Source organism: Cygnus atratus, chromosome 2 (assembly GCF_013377495.2).
Source record: "Cygnus atratus isolate AKBS03 ecotype Queensland, Australia chromosome 2, CAtr_DNAZoo_HiC_assembly, whole genome shotgun sequence".
NCBI lineage: Eukaryota > Metazoa > Chordata > Aves > Anseriformes > Anatidae > Cygnus > Cygnus atratus.
In genome coordinates this window covers 145,183,070-145,198,528 of record NC_066363.1, presented here as the reverse complement: position 1 = coordinate 145,198,528, position 15,459 = coordinate 145,183,070, and the positions used below count along the sequence as shown (strand labels likewise).

At 37.1% G+C, this 15,459-nt stretch overlaps 1 protein-coding gene across 6 annotated transcripts in view; it reads left to right on the top strand.

The window, feature by feature from the left end:
- The window catches only part of TRPS1 (transcriptional repressor GATA binding 1), a 214,837-nt gene extending 200,030 nt beyond the window's left edge, over nt 1-14,807 (top strand). For all 6 annotated transcript variants that reach the window (XM_035556173.2, XM_035556171.2, XM_035556169.2 and 3 more), the window contains 2 exons: nt 2,954-3,076; nt 8,030-14,807. In XM_035556173.2, the coding sequence (XP_035412066.1) occupies nt 2,954-3,076; nt 8,030-9,091 (1,185 nt within the window). In that variant the 3' untranslated portion in view covers nt 9,092-14,807. The remainder of the gene's footprint in view (nt 1-2,953; nt 3,077-8,029) is intronic.
- The last annotated feature ends 652 nt before the right edge of the window (nt 14,808-15,459 follow it).

The following is a 15,459-nucleotide window of genomic DNA, read 5'->3' as shown; positions in this document are numbered from 1 at the left end:
AAAATGTCTCAGGTATACAAGCAGGTCAGTTCTCCGGTTAGTGGGATCTGAGGAGTCACAATACGTAGTCTGATTCTACCCCAGTCCTGTTTCATCCCAGGAAGCCCATTTTAAAGCTCTGCGTCCCCACTACAAAACGCTGTATTAAAAAGCAACAACAACAAAAACAGCAAAGCAACAGGATTTAAGTTTCTCTAGAGGTGATTTAATTCTTATTTCATTAATGTATGTTACTCTTTGTTGGAACACTTAGTCAGGGGAAAAATGATGGTTGATTTTTCTGTAAGGTCTTTAAATGACACAGAAATAAGAGACCAAGAAGGTAAAGAAATATAAATTTACATTAAATTTAGAGAAGGATGTCTAGCTGAACTTCTTGGGACTTTTAGAAATAGTTTGTATGTACTAGATAAACACAGGTGCATGTTTTTGGTGCAGATAGCTGCAACTTGATATTTTGCAGCTTGCTGTCAGCATTATATTATTTCATTGCAACCGATACCCAATCTGAATCAGATCTTTAAGTGAAAGTGAAAATATAATAGGAGTTACTTTTCTCAATGTTTTAAACATACACTAGTTCCACATGGGTCAATGAGGATTTCAGTCTTGTAACACCTTCTGTCACCATTCAGGTGTATGTGAATACAGATTATAAACTCTAAGCTACTCTCTATATTGTGAAAGTCTTCTATGACTTTGTAGGGGGTATTTCCCAAACTCAAGTAACACAAACAGAAATGAAAGGGTGGGAAGACTTACTCAGATTAAGACTCCACTTGTTTAATATACCACACCAAGAAACCATAGACTGACAGACAAAAAGTAGGAATGGGAAGGAACAGTTATGCAGTTGTGTCTGAATCCTGGCCATATACAGTCATTTCCGCTTGGAAACTTCTCACCCTTCAAGTGGACCAAATTGGGGTTAGCTTATTGAAGCTTTCATTGTACTCTTAAGGAAAATATTTCAGCGGCCAGGTGAAGTTTTGCAAGGATATGCAACCACAAAAAGATTTGGGAGCTCTAGCTCACTTGGAGGTAAGTGTGCCTTGCCAGAGTGAGCTGTGTCTTGAATACACAATGTTAGATTTTGTTGGCTGAAGGACATCAACTACTATTTATTTCTCCCCCTACCCAAATTGAGAAAAACGTAGTGCGTTACTGTTTCTGATTTAAGAGACATAGTAAGGAATGATGTAAGAGGGTGAGAGAGAGATTATCTTGATGACAATCTAGATTTTATTGTATCACCTTAAAGTAGCACAACCTGCTGTACTAATGAAATTGTGTTCTTGGTTTGAAAGGGCAATTGTTAGCCTGACTTTGTGCTCACTAAAAACATTTCCCCAATCTTGTTAAATTATTGCACTCATTTCAGATTTTTATGGCTGTGCAGCTTACCAGCCCTCGTTTCTTTACGTTTCATTCATTTTCCTTGTATTGATGATTAATGGAGGATGTCGAACGTTAGAGTGAGCAGGCATCAGCAAATGCAAGATCATAATTAGTTTAGCTGACGAGGGCCTCTGATAGCACTTGCATCTGGATGGAAAAATTACCCTATAGGGAACTGGCTGCTCACCAGGTCTTTTTAGTGATACATTGTGAAACACCCGATGAATCAAATGCCCTTTCAATGCCAAGAAAGTGTTCCAGTCTTGAAGCCAAAATTATGTCTGCAGAAAGCTTTCCATTTGAAATGTATCAGAGTACAATTATAACCATTGTATTTTTTTGGCATGAACACCAGTCTTCTACAGTATGGACTAAAGCTAAATAAATTACTTAAATTTTATGAAACCCTGAAATTTTGACTTATCGTGTTAGTAATTTTTAATTTATAATAAAATCACTCTTCGCCCAAGCATTTTTTTCCCCATACTCGACCATTTTTATCTTAGATGCTGAAGCTGTCTTACTGATTTTTATTTTTCTTCACGAAAAAAGGAACAAAGTTGAAATTCAGATTTTCTTTTCAGCAAAAGAATTCTTTTTCCTGCTTATTAGTATTTGTGCCCACAAACACAGCCTAACTTTTGTTTAAATGAGAAGTTTAATGAAATCATTACTCTGTAGAAAGAATTTAATGAGCAATACTCATAAACGTGTCTACTTTTAAATACTCTTGGATCATTTTGAAAGCTGATGAATGCACAGCTCAGTCTGGTTAAAAATCAATTTGTATTTAGGAAAGTTGTACAGTGCCTTTCTTTGCCTGAATAAAATAAAAGGAATATATCTATACATTGATGAGACTGTGTTTTGTGGGGTTTCAGGTGAAGTTTGAAAGAGGTCTCACTAAAAACACTACTTTTATTTGTTTGGCAGAGGTTACTCCTTGTTCTTAGGGGGATGAAGTAAATCTATGTTATTTTGTACTGATTTCAGAAGTAAGTGGGAACAACTGGAACTGAATATCGTGTATTCAATTTATGAAGTATAATCTCTGTTAAAGGAATTGGTATGACGCAGATACAAACTGCAATTAATTAACATGGTGGTTTTCAGGATTCCTGTTACCGATCACACTTTAAAATCAAGCAAACTAAAAAGAAATAATCTGTTGTGAAATGCAGTGAACAAAATAGGAGAAGTTTACAGAATGTTCTCTGTCAGCTTCCAGAGTGGTTTTCAGAATTTGCTGTTTAGAAACCATCATTAAATGCACAAAACCTGAAGTTCAAAAAGTTAAAGCTGTTATTCTGAAAAGGCTTTGGTGTTTCACACACCTCATCCATCACTCTAGGGTTAATTATAATGAAAATCAGTGGTGCCTATTAAGCACAATTGAACCTGACCTCATTATGGGCAGTGTGGTTTTATACTGTCATTGTTGCCAGTCTAGAGACAAAACTCCTGTGTTGATTTGTCCTAACTCCACAGATCATGTGACTCACCTCTGACCTGTTTTTTTTTTCTGTGTGTTTTTTTTTTTTCTTCCCTATTTCAGAGACGTAGAGGCTCGGGTGTTTTTTGTGCCAATTGCCTGACCACAAAGACCTCTCTCTGGCGAAAGAATGCAAATGGTGGATATGTATGCAATGCGTGTGGCCTCTACCAGAAGCTTCACTCGGTAAGAAGTACTTACTAGTTTGTTCAGAAAAAAAGGGGTTATACAGCTAAGCTGGGCAGCTGTGGTCTTGTCTGGTTGTGTGATTAGTACCACTCCCTGGCCTGCAGTTAATTTCCTAACAGGGTTTTGCAGTATGGTCACTTTGGGATCAGATGTGATTCATTATGAAGCAGGCTGGGATGCTGTGGGTAGACGTGTTTGAGATCACCAGTGATGCATTTAATTATTTTGATACAAAATAAGGGGAAAATTATTTCTTTTCTGGGAATTCCATTTAAAGGCGTACAAAATGTTGTGATGAAAGCTCTCTAAATTCAAGAGCCCTCATGTTCGTAATCATAAAATAAAATAAAATTCTTCAAGTCAGAGATCACATCTATATCAAAAATATCCCTTGCTGTGGTTCTTATTTGCTTTCATTCCTTTTCCCCCTTTATTCTTCACATCAAATTTCCTAGAGATATGGGCTTTGGGTATTTTGGTTCTCTTTTTTTCTAGAATTCCTATAGTCTGCTGCAGGTTCTGAAATAACAACGAAGCTACTCAGGTGATGGCACTCATTACTTTCTGAGAGTATTATTCAGCATCCCTCCAGATCAGGCATGGAATAAGTAATAATCATGGATTGTGTATATTGCTTTTCATCTTATTGACACTTGGCTTGATCCTGTTGAATGCTTTGGTCCAGGTCCAGGAAAGCCATGCTTATGTGTTTCCTTGGATCAATGCCAAAATGCTCAGAATCTAAGTTAAGACCCAATAGTTAAATATTATCCCTACTATCTTTAATTGAAGCACATGGGAGAGTCACATGACCAGGTTTTGACTCTTAATTAATTAAATTTTTACAACATTCCCATGAAGTTAGAAAGTAATACTGTTTTTCAGTAAAGGAAACTGAGGCAGCCATTTGGAGTGTGATGAGGCAATGTAACATCTAGGCTTTGAGCCAAAATCAGAAACCCTATATTTTGGGAGAGTGCATTTTCTTAAAACATTTTTTAGAAATTCTATTAAAAACAAACAATCAAAAACCCAGTAAACTATTTCAAATGCATTAACACTCCAAGTGCCCAGGCCTCTATAAACTTGAGGCATAAGCTTCTAAATCAGTTAGCAGTTTCTGTGAATTTTATCCTTGGTCTTGTGTACAGGCCATACAACAATCTTGTTTAATCAAGACCACTTAAAAAAGAAAACTATTCCAGTTTTCAAAAGCAGAAAGTCCATCACTAATCTTAAACATTACCTTTGTTTTCTATGTCCTGTTGTTCTGAGGTCAATAACTGTTTTTTAGCTCTAGAACATCCCAGCCAGTCAGATGAAATCTGAGTGGGAGAAGATGAACTAATGCATGATTTCTGGCCAGCATCTTGGCCAGAACTTGCTGAAAATATTATCTTCCTGGAGAACTCTCAAAGTTCTAGATACAATATCTGATTTAAGGTAAATTGATCACTCATGAGCATCCACAAAGACTTTAAGAAGGACAGCTTGGCTTTGCAACATTAATTTGACATTTGAGTCCAGTTATTTGTAGAACTTCTATGGACAACCTCAATTTTTTCCCTTTTATAATATACATTTCTAAATTATAGTGTTGGACTTTACCGTAATTATTAGTATGACTTGCTGAATAGATGAAAGCTACAAGAATCAGTTCTGAATTCAAAAACATAGCTCAGATAATTCTTATGAACCATAGGGAACAAATTAGTGTGCTTCCCACAATAATAATTAGCAATACAGTGTCAATCTTCTTTCTATGCATATAGAGAAAGAGAAGGTGACTCAATCTTTCAGCTCCACTGTTCAAGCATGGCAATAAGCTGTCATTCAGTGGACATTTGACATTAATATCTACAATTGAACTTTGACCAAACAAACACAAATAATTTAATTAAGCTGCCACTACTGTGGTACAATAGCAACTCCATTGTAAGTTGGAGTCTGAAATAATCAAACAAATCTCTCCTTTGGGACACCATTTGAGACAATCCCATGTAAAGGGATGCTCTTTAGAGTGACACTAGAAAGATGAAAGTTTCTTCTATCTGCATGTCTCTTTACCCATCTACCTCTTCAGGAAAAATTGCAGTAAGTATTTGTTGTATTTTTTGAATTAAGGAGTTTAGGATGATGCAGTTATTAAGAAAAGGGCTGATACTATAAAAATCCAAGGTAATAGAACTGTTCCCCTTATAAGTTGCCCCATTAAACTAAATTATGCTACTCAGCTGAGTAAAATTATTCACCTATATTAGGTTTGCACATTTCATAGCTACCTTTTAATTGGATTATCACTATCTAGAACTACTGTGCTCATTAACAAGTCAATAATTAAGAATGTGTATAATACAGTTATCTCTACGGTCCCTTATTTTACTGGTATTTAGTAAGAAAACTATTGTCTGTCATATATTACTAAGAAGTATCAAACGACAAATGCAAAGTTTGTAATGATTGCTGCTAGGAGTCAGGTTTTCACTTCTATGATACCCTTGAATAACTTTATATTTTCAAAGTTTTTCGATCTACCTATGGGTCATTTACATGAAACTTGTCAGATTTCTCACATTTATCTCCTTTAATGCAGACAAATGTGTTAAGAAATGTGTAATAATATTCAAATGGTCAATTATTAAAGCAGTTTAAGTGAAAAAAGCTGCTTCCAGTTCACTGAAAACATACAAAATGTTCACATCTGCTGACACAGAAAGGTCTCTCCAGAATCATGAATTGGACCACTTATATTTTGGTGCTATCCCTCATTTTTAATAGCTCTAACTCAGTCATGGAAGACTAGATTTTGTTCCTTAGTGATTCCTTGGCTAAATCCTCAGACTACTTCTGTGAGGAGTTACAGCATATTATTCTAGGATTAGATATAAGTGATCTCCTAGTAGAGAGGTCACACCAATTTCCCATTGTATCTGGGAAGTCTAGTCAAAATAATCTATTGAACTATTTGCTGATTTTTTTTTTTAAGTTACTTATAGATTTGAGGGAGGAAGACTCAACTGATAGAGAGATGGTAAAAAAAACCTTATTGTGATACGACTCTGTATATTACGTATAACGTGTAATTAAGGATCTGATACAGAATATTTGAAAAGTAAAGTTCTGGCAATGTTTTCACTATTTTCTAAATTGAGAGCCTCATTGGCTATCAAGAAGGAAGTAAACTTTTTTTGCCTTTAGTTGCAAACATACAGAATATTCCTATCTGCACCTTTGTACTATGAATAAGAAAAATGTGAGTAGTGTTACTCCACTGAGTACCCTGTTTTAATCAGCTAAAGACTAGTCAGATGGGTACAGTTATTGGCATACTGAAGTATTGTTAAGTTGTACCTACAGCCATTAACTCCTACTGGCATGTAAGTTGAAGAGCCAGAACTGCAAATGTGTGTGGGGATCCTTACTCACAGGTATGAAGATGTTTCTTTTAACTACTAGCAAGATCAGATTTCACACCTGTAGCATGAAGAGTAAGGTTAAAAGTATTTCCAAACTATTGAAAGGATTTTCTGAAGCCATATGAAAGTGCTTTGTAGTGTATGAATAAAAGTTTAATGTGATAAACATCAGCAGATTTGTAAGTTCTCACACACCTTGTCAGTATGACAGCGTCATGAAAAAGTTAGGAAGTTACACTGAGTTCCTAGTAAAGAGAGTATATTCTAATGTATATTAATTGGCCACTGAGTCTGCAAACTGTAAACTTTATTTGCATAGAATTTACATGGAAAATATTCTAATTTTATCTAAACATCATTTTACCTCAACTTTGATCTTTTTGAAGAGATTGGTTCAGTTGCTATTTTTCTGCTAAGTTGAAATTTTGCATATTAAAACTCTAAATCTAAGTGGATACTTCTTCTGATTCAGATTTTCAATAAAAAGTAAAATGTTAACAAGTAGCTGCACTGCCTAATACATTGTTAACTACTAAGAATGAGACGACATTAGGGAAGCAAATAGGTGAAAGAGGAGAAGAAGATGGCATAAGGAGAGAGAAACTAGATCACTACAAGTAGTAGAGTGAGTGCTCTTCCAGCTCTGGATATTTTTATATTAATTTAAAGTTACAAATATATAAAAATCATATTACATTGGAGATACAGATTGTTTTTGGGTATTGACTGTAGGCCAAAGTTTAACCTGTACTTTAAAACAGTGTTAAAAAGAAATTTTCCAAATAAACCATATAAGTAGAATACTGTGTGGGGCACTTTTCTGGCCTCCAACTAAAATAGGATTGTGTGTGCATTTGGACAAGACATTTAGGAAGAAATACAGTAGAGATGAAGGAGGTGGAGTTGATACCGAGGTCCCTTCATCCTTTTGGAGCTTAGGAAAACATTTTGTCTGGGCTTTCTTCATCTTTCTTGGTCCCTTTCCCACCACCATCATCCTACTCACCACCACTGTGGACTTACAGCCCTTCTGCTAGGTGATAGTGGCCATGATCAGTAAGACATGTATTCATTGTCATTTTCCATCCATGGTGTAGGGGGTTGGGTGTCAAGGTAAGTATTTCCCAATTCTTGTTGTAGTGTGATCTGTGCAAACCCCTGCCTGGTACCAGCTCTTCTGACATGGTGTCTTTCAGCATGTCTCCCCCAGAATTTTTCAGGAGTAAGGGGTAAGAAGTGCTTTGACAGCTTGGACATTTCATTCCCTTTTAAGTAAACAGGTATAGTATGTTGAAGACTGTTGACTTAGTGTGATAAAACAAACCAATTCATAGTTTATTTTTAACATGACAGGCCAGGTACCAGCATTTTGGTTGACTTTCCTTATTTGTTACAAATAGTCATTCCCATTAAACTCTCTTATATTATAGCTCTTCACAAAAGAAAAGATAAATGTGCATGAACGTGGTCTTGCAGATTTGTTTAATGTCTCTTTTTTTTTTCCTTTTGTTCATTATGTGTGTGTTCCATGCAGACTCCCAGGCCTTTAAACATCATTAAGCAGAACAATGGTGAGCAGATCATTAGGAGACGAACAAGAAAGCGCCTTAACCCGGAGGCACTTCAGGCTGAGCAGCTAAACAAACAGCAGAGGGGTAGCAGTGAGGAACAAGTCAATGGAAGCCCCTTAGAAAGGAGGTCAGAGGATCATTTAACTGAAGGTCATCAGAGAGAAATTCAGCTTCCCAGCCTCAGTAAATATGAGGCCCAAGGTTCATTGACTAAAAGCCATTCTGCTCAGCAGCCAATATTGGTCAGCCAAACTCTGGATATTCACAAAAGGATGCAACCTTTGCACATTCAGATAAAAAGTCCTCAGGAAAGTACTGGAGACCCAGGAAACAGTTCATCAATATCAGAAGGGAAAGGAAGCTCAGAGAGAGGCAGCCCGATAGAAAAATACATGAGACCTGCAAAACACCCAAACTATTCACCGCCTGGAAGCCCTATCGAAAAATACCAGTACCCACTCTTTGGACTTCCGTTCGTACACAATGACTTTCAGAGTGAAGCTGACTGGCTGAGATTCTGGAGTAAATATAAGCTGTCTGTTCCTGGGAATCCACACTACTTGAGTCATGTGCCTGGCCTACCAAATCCTTGCCAAAACTATGTGCCTTATCCCACCTTTAATCTGCCTCCTCATTTTTCAGCTGTCGGATCAGACAATGACATTCCTCTAGATTTGGCGATAAAGCATTCCAGACCTGGGCCAACTGCAAACGGTGCCTCCAAGGAAAAGAGTAAGGCACCACCAAATGTAAAAAATGAAGGTCCCTTGAATGTAGTTAAAACAGAGAAAGTTGATAGAAGTACTCAAGATGAACTTTCTACCAAGTGTGTGCACTGTGGCATTGTCTTTCTGGATGAAGTGATGTATGCTTTGCATATGAGTTGCCATGGTGACAGTGGACCTTTCCAGTGCAGCATATGCCAGCATCTTTGCACGGACAAGTATGACTTCACAACTCACATCCAGAGGGGCCTACACAGGAACAATGCACAAGCTGAAAAGAATGGAAAACCTAAAGAGTAAACCTTAGCACTTAGCACAATTAAACAGAAATAGGTTTCCTTGATGGGAATTCAATAGCTTGTAATGTCTTGTGAAGACCTATAAAGCACTTCATATAGAGAGCATGCCTTATCCAATATTAAATCCCTTGTTCTTTTCTTTTTCTTCCTTTTTCTTCTTTTTTTTTTTTCCCCTCCTAATTTTTTCTTTTAAATGAGTGGGTTACCAAGAAAAAAAGAACAGTTGGATGGTGGCCAGAAGGGGGAGAAGATAGTGGTATGGGACATGGCCAACCAAAGCTAGCCAGAATGCAGTGAATCATGGCGATTAACTTTGAGAAAATTTTACCGGACATTTAATACCTTTGCTATTGTGTAAGAGACATAACTGGCAAGAGTGCAAAGATGTGTATATGTATATACTGCTGCAGGGGTATAGTGAACATATGCACATTGTATATAAGAACTAGACTTGTTAAATATACAGATGTTAAAAGGTCATTTTCTTTTCTTTAATTTGGGCTAATTTCTGCCCTACAACATGCCTTAGGATCACCTTTTCCTCAAAGCTTTGGCAGCAATTTCACCTAGATGTTTCTCAGACTCAGCTGATTTTTAGCTACCATTTTATCACTACATTCTTTCTAGCACACTTTAGTCTAGGAAAACCATTTTTTGCAAGTGAAGTCTCTAATACAGAAGCCACACTCAAGGTTTAATTTGCATAGAACAAGGTAACCTGCTGTATTTTATTTTAATATATTTTAATATATTGCGTTTCTAAACCTTAAAGTCTAAGGTTACTTCTCCACAGGCTTAACATTGCTATACATACCAGTCAATCCCTTCAGTAGACTTACACCAGCTTTTGCTAAGTAGCATTAAATGTCTTCATAGTACTTTTTAATACTTAAAGCTTTGTAAAAACTATCCATGAAGGGAAAGCTCCTCAGCATAACTGCTCAGGGAAATAGGGCTAAATAACTAAATATTAAATAATTGGTTAAAGGTGCTGTTAGACGAGCCTCCATGCTTGCTACAAGGGTGTACAAGAACTGACTTTAATCATTTTCATTATAGTGTCCCAACCAGTAGTTTATTATTTTGCCACAGGGATGTAGAAGATATTACAAGCTACTGGATGCACTGTCAGATTAACTTATTTCATTAAAGAAGTTGGGAGAACAAATAGAAAAAACCTTATTTTTCTAGTAAATATTAATGTATTACATTTCAAATAATGGTGCCTGACATATTGAATAATTATTTTCTACAGTGTACGTATGCAACAAAGATATTCCATCATGCATTAGAGTCAGTTCTGGCTCTGCCTCGCTGTTTACATTTGCAAATGTAGCAAACAAGGTAATGAAGCAACTATTTCTATTGCAGTAGGTATCTTTTTTTCTGTGTGTGTGCATTAAAGTTGTAAACGATAACATGAAATGAATGAAATTTGTTGATATTAATGGTATGGAAAAACAAGAAGGAAATGAAAATATTTTTATGCCTACTTAGGAAAAAAAGGGTAGCACTATTCATTCCAAGTACTTTTGTATTCTTAAGCTCTTAACTCACATTGTTATGCTTAAAATGATAAACATATATCCTCTTTTTATTGCTTTGTCTGTGTTTCAGAAGAAACATTTCAGAAATTATTTTGATAAGTGCTGTTTGACGATGCAGCACTGATGTTTTATTGCATTCTGTAGTAGCATTGCACTCCATTTTTACAATATTACGCAGTTGCTTTTTTGTTTTGTTTGGGTTTGTTTCTTTTTCGCAGTGCAGGGTCTTAGTTCCTTACGGTTGGATGGCAGGTGTAGCTCAACTGGTTCATGAATGTTGCAGCGAATGAAGTTTAAAATGTCTTTCTGATATTATGTTGTCTTTTATTTCTCCATTCATGCATTTTATTTTTTAAAATGTTCTATAAAGATATCTCTGGACTAAGTCCTCACTTGAGATTATATGTAAAGGGTCCTATTCTGATCTCACTTACATGCCGCCTTTCTCAGATTTTCATGTAATTGAAACTAAAGCATCATAAAAAGAAAAAAAAGTTCTTGTATTTAACTTACCTGAATCTCACCACTCTCCCTTCTAGCATTTGGTGCACTTATAAGATAGTTAACCAGATAGAAAGGGAGGTGGAAGATAAAAGGAGAGGTGATAGGAAATGTCTTATAGGGGTTGGCAAAAGGAAAAACAGGGAGGAACTGGCCTAAACATTCAGCACTTTGATAGTCTTTAGAAAAATGATGTGCCTAAAGCAGCCGGCAATGACCATCACCATGCATGAGAAGCACTTACGCAGCTGATCTCCAAAGGTCTTGCTGACCTTGGCAGTATTTTAGGTGTTACATTTTCACACAGATGAAACATTCTTGCACAGTTTCTCTGATTTGTTAGGCACAGACAGGCTATTGTTCAGCATTAGGCTTGCATTCCTTCCTGCTCCACACATTGCTTCTATACTGGTGAGCAGCATATGGAAAATCCCACTCAATCTGTTCGTGGTTGAGTTCTATAACCCTTTAATAGTGTTCTAGGTTAGCAAAGGATATTGGGCCACATTCTTTTTCTTCTATTTTTAGATGAATCTCCTGCTTGATACCAGTGCCGGACAATGTCTGGTTATGTTTTTACTATTGTTCTCCAGTAATAAGTTCTGACTTGGTTTTTGTTGATTTATTTTTGTTGGGTATTTTTTGTTTCTGTTTATTTCTGTGGGGACTGAAATAGATTGCCCTCGTTTTGTTACGTCAGGGTCCAGTGTGTGTCCTTTTCAGCTTTTCCAAGAAATGTTAGGCTCACTTAGCAGTAATTTTATTGGCTTCAGAGTTAGCTGCCTGCCGGTTATCAGTAGTTACTGTTTTGACTTACTTCTTCCAAGACCTGCCTGTGGCTTCTTCATGGATGGAAGCTGCATCTTCATGGCAAAATATTTTATGGGGGACATGCGCATTATAAAACTTGAGCACCACCCTGTACTTCATAATACCTCTTGTTACTCAGAAGCAAGAGGCCAACAAGGAGAAATGCACCCACCAGGGTTTGGGGATGAGAAGAAATGAAATCTTATGAGTGCAAAGAACAGGACAGAGTTTGGGATATTAATAGTACACCTAGATGGTGCAAATAAAATTTGAGGAAAGTTCATTGTTCTTGCCATGACATATTGAGATGTTCTAAGATTTGTGCTTTGTAAGAAATGGGATTTTGCCATAGCCTGTTCTCTTTGATTGGGATGTGGGGAGCACAGTTTTGTTTCTTAACAAAAGAGAGGTGGTTCCATCCCTTTTCCAGACTCCTTCACAATGGATATTAAGCAAAAGGAAAATAAATCCTGGCATTGAAAAAGAAAAATCTCGTGTAATAACTCTCAGGTGGAAACCAGTGTTAGCACACACAATTAATTACTGCACCCACTGCATTTGGATCAATGTACAGCACTAAAAGTTTAACTTCACGGAATCATTATTTGTACTCAACAACCCAGTGTCTTCAAGGTGTTGCACTTCTCTCACCAGTGAATGGTTGTTGGAGATCTGAAAATGTATCTCAGATTGGATCCCAGACTAAGCAGAAGCTTCAGAAACAGAGAGCATGCAGTATCTAAACTTGCAAAGCAGGGCAAAATTTCCATTTTCTAAAGAATGAACACTGTACAGTGGCAACCCTCATGCAGCATCTTCTGCAAATCAAACTGTCCTTCAGCTATCACTTTGTGGCTCCTGCCCCCTAGGTTAATGCAGCAGGAGAGGAAGGTTTTCCAGAGCACAGTTTGAGTAGTTCAGGTGCTAAATTCAGCACTTACCAACAGAAGTTTTGCACCTAATTGCCTCTGTGCTGATGAAACTCCTCCCTGAAGTTTTCGTGGACCATCCGGAAAGGTCAGGGGTGGGTGAGGATGGCACTGGATATACTGCATCTTTGCTTTGGCTAAAAGATGTATTGGTGCACTTGTGTCAGTTTTAAAACAGAGAACGCAGAGACATATCAGTTGAGGCACACTGAGGGTAAGAGATTGTGGTTTTGGTTTTGTTCTTTTTTTTTTTTTTTCACCTAGAGGGAGAGCAGGACAAAAGTGACCAGTGCTAATTGTATACAGTGCTGAAAAGTAGTGGATGTGCAGTGGGGAGACCTGATTTGGCAACTGTGGATAAGTGCTCAGTTCAGGGACAGACTTTCAAGTCCATCTCTGGACGGGACGGCGTTGCTTTGTAGTCAAAACTACTTGCTTTATGCGCTGAGGATGTTGTCTACTATCTGCTTTTTGCCCAGGACGTATGAATATATTCCCATTCTTGCTCCTGTATTGATTTTTCTTGGCTAAATTAACATGCTAATTCCTAATACTGGTCAGGAAAAGCCAAAGAGATTAGAAGGTCACTTCTGTTCAGCCAGAAGGGTAGAAACATTTCCTTCTGCTTCTGTGGAGACAGTTATGCTTGGCAAAGGATAGTGAGTAATTTGTCAACGTATCCCAAATGTGATAGATAAGTAAAAAATCCCTTCTAAACTTTTTTTTATAAACTTAAGATAGGCCGAGTAGAATTTCCTCACCCCGGAATAGGATTCCTCCTTACCCTCTCCCTCACAATTTTCTTTCATTCAACCAGCTCTGGAAAGCTAGCAGTTGGTGAGATGCTACCTATACGATAATCACATATAATCCAGATTTACCTCTTTTTAAGAGGATAAAAGACAATAATTTAATGGTTCCCAGCCAAATAAATACTTTTTTTTTTTTTTGAGTACACTTAGCAAAGTAAAATGCTTAGAATTAGCATTGTAGCAGCAACCACAGTTTTCTGTGCTGTATCCTATCATTTTGGTCTCTGAGCTCTGTGTAGAAGGAGAACAGGAGAAAAGGAAACATCTCAAAATGCCATTGTAAATTTAGCTTATAGAAAATTCACCAGCAGGAAAAGGAGAGAAAAAAAAAAAGGAAAAAAAAAAGTACTTAATAAAGAATGACTTCATGTTGCTAAAAACCATCATTAAACTTGTAGCCCTGATTTGACTCTAGAATGTTGGCTCTTGTTGTTTTGTCCTTACAACACATGGATGTGTTTTTTTTTTGTTTTGTTTTGTTTTGTTTTTTGGTTTTCATAGTGCATGTTCATTTCTACTCACAAACATGTTCTTGGTGTATTTCTTATGCAAACAATCTTCAGGCAGCAAAGATGTCTGTTACATCTAAACTTGAATAATAAAGTTTTACCACCAGTTATAAATCAGATTCATGTCATTGTTTCTGGGGAAAATGTAATGTCACAGTGTCACTACAGCATAGTGGGGCTGGGGAGGAAGACAATCCAGAGCTGAGCTGTTCTGAGAGCTTGACATGGCCTGACAGTATCTATGAGTAACGGCTGATGATTTCGGCTGAAAGGCAAAAGCAGAATTGCACAAACAATGAATGCATGAAAAGAAAAGGAGCACCTTCAAAAATAGATTGGCCCTATTTTAGTCCTGCATTATAGACTCTATATGTCATCGAAAACTTATTAAAGTCAATGACAAGATGTAGAGCAAAAGTCTGTTTCAGTGGATTTTGAACATTTTAAAATACTCCATCCAGCAGCTTGCCATTATGTTGATGGTTTTATTCTGCTGCCTCAAGGTGGAACAAATTTTGGAATAATTTTGAGGATGACATAGGCTGATACTGAAATGTGATCAGTATCCCAGGGTTAACAATTCTACCTTTCACTCAAAGTCCACAGAGGTCTTTAAATAACTGCTGATACTCAGGACTGTGGTTTTCCATCATGCCTGCAACTCTTCCAGGAAATACTGCTCGCTCCCATCACACAGGTTATTGACTCAATGGTGACTCAGGAACAGAGTGTACCACCTACAAAGTTGCCACCACCACTTCCTCCAGCAGCCTTGGAGGTTTCCTCAGAGATCCCGAATCGAAGAACTGGCCATATCAGCTCAGCCTGGCGTTTCTGTGTGGATGAGCTCACAGCCCAGGGTGGTATGGCTCCCAGCCATCATTTCCATTATGCTGTAATTTCCTTTCTCCATAGGTTTGGACTCATCTCCATGGTTGAGAGACTGTTCATCTCATGCAAAATAATGTTTTAAAGTAATACAAAATGGTAAAATCTGTTTATAATGTTAGAGTACAAATGTTCTGGAGCTCAGTTTTAGAAACACCATGCCAAAAATAACTTCCCCCTGAGATTCATTCTTTCAGACAATTCAGATGCAGACCCTATGCATTTTCAGTCTCTTTTTAATTTCCTGAGATTAATAAAAATAATAACTGTAGTAAAGGGAAAAAGAAAAAAAAAAAAAGAAAAAAAGCTTTCAAAGGCAGGGGAAACTAGTTTTGGAGACATAACTTTATGCTTAAGCTTTATGCAGTTTGAA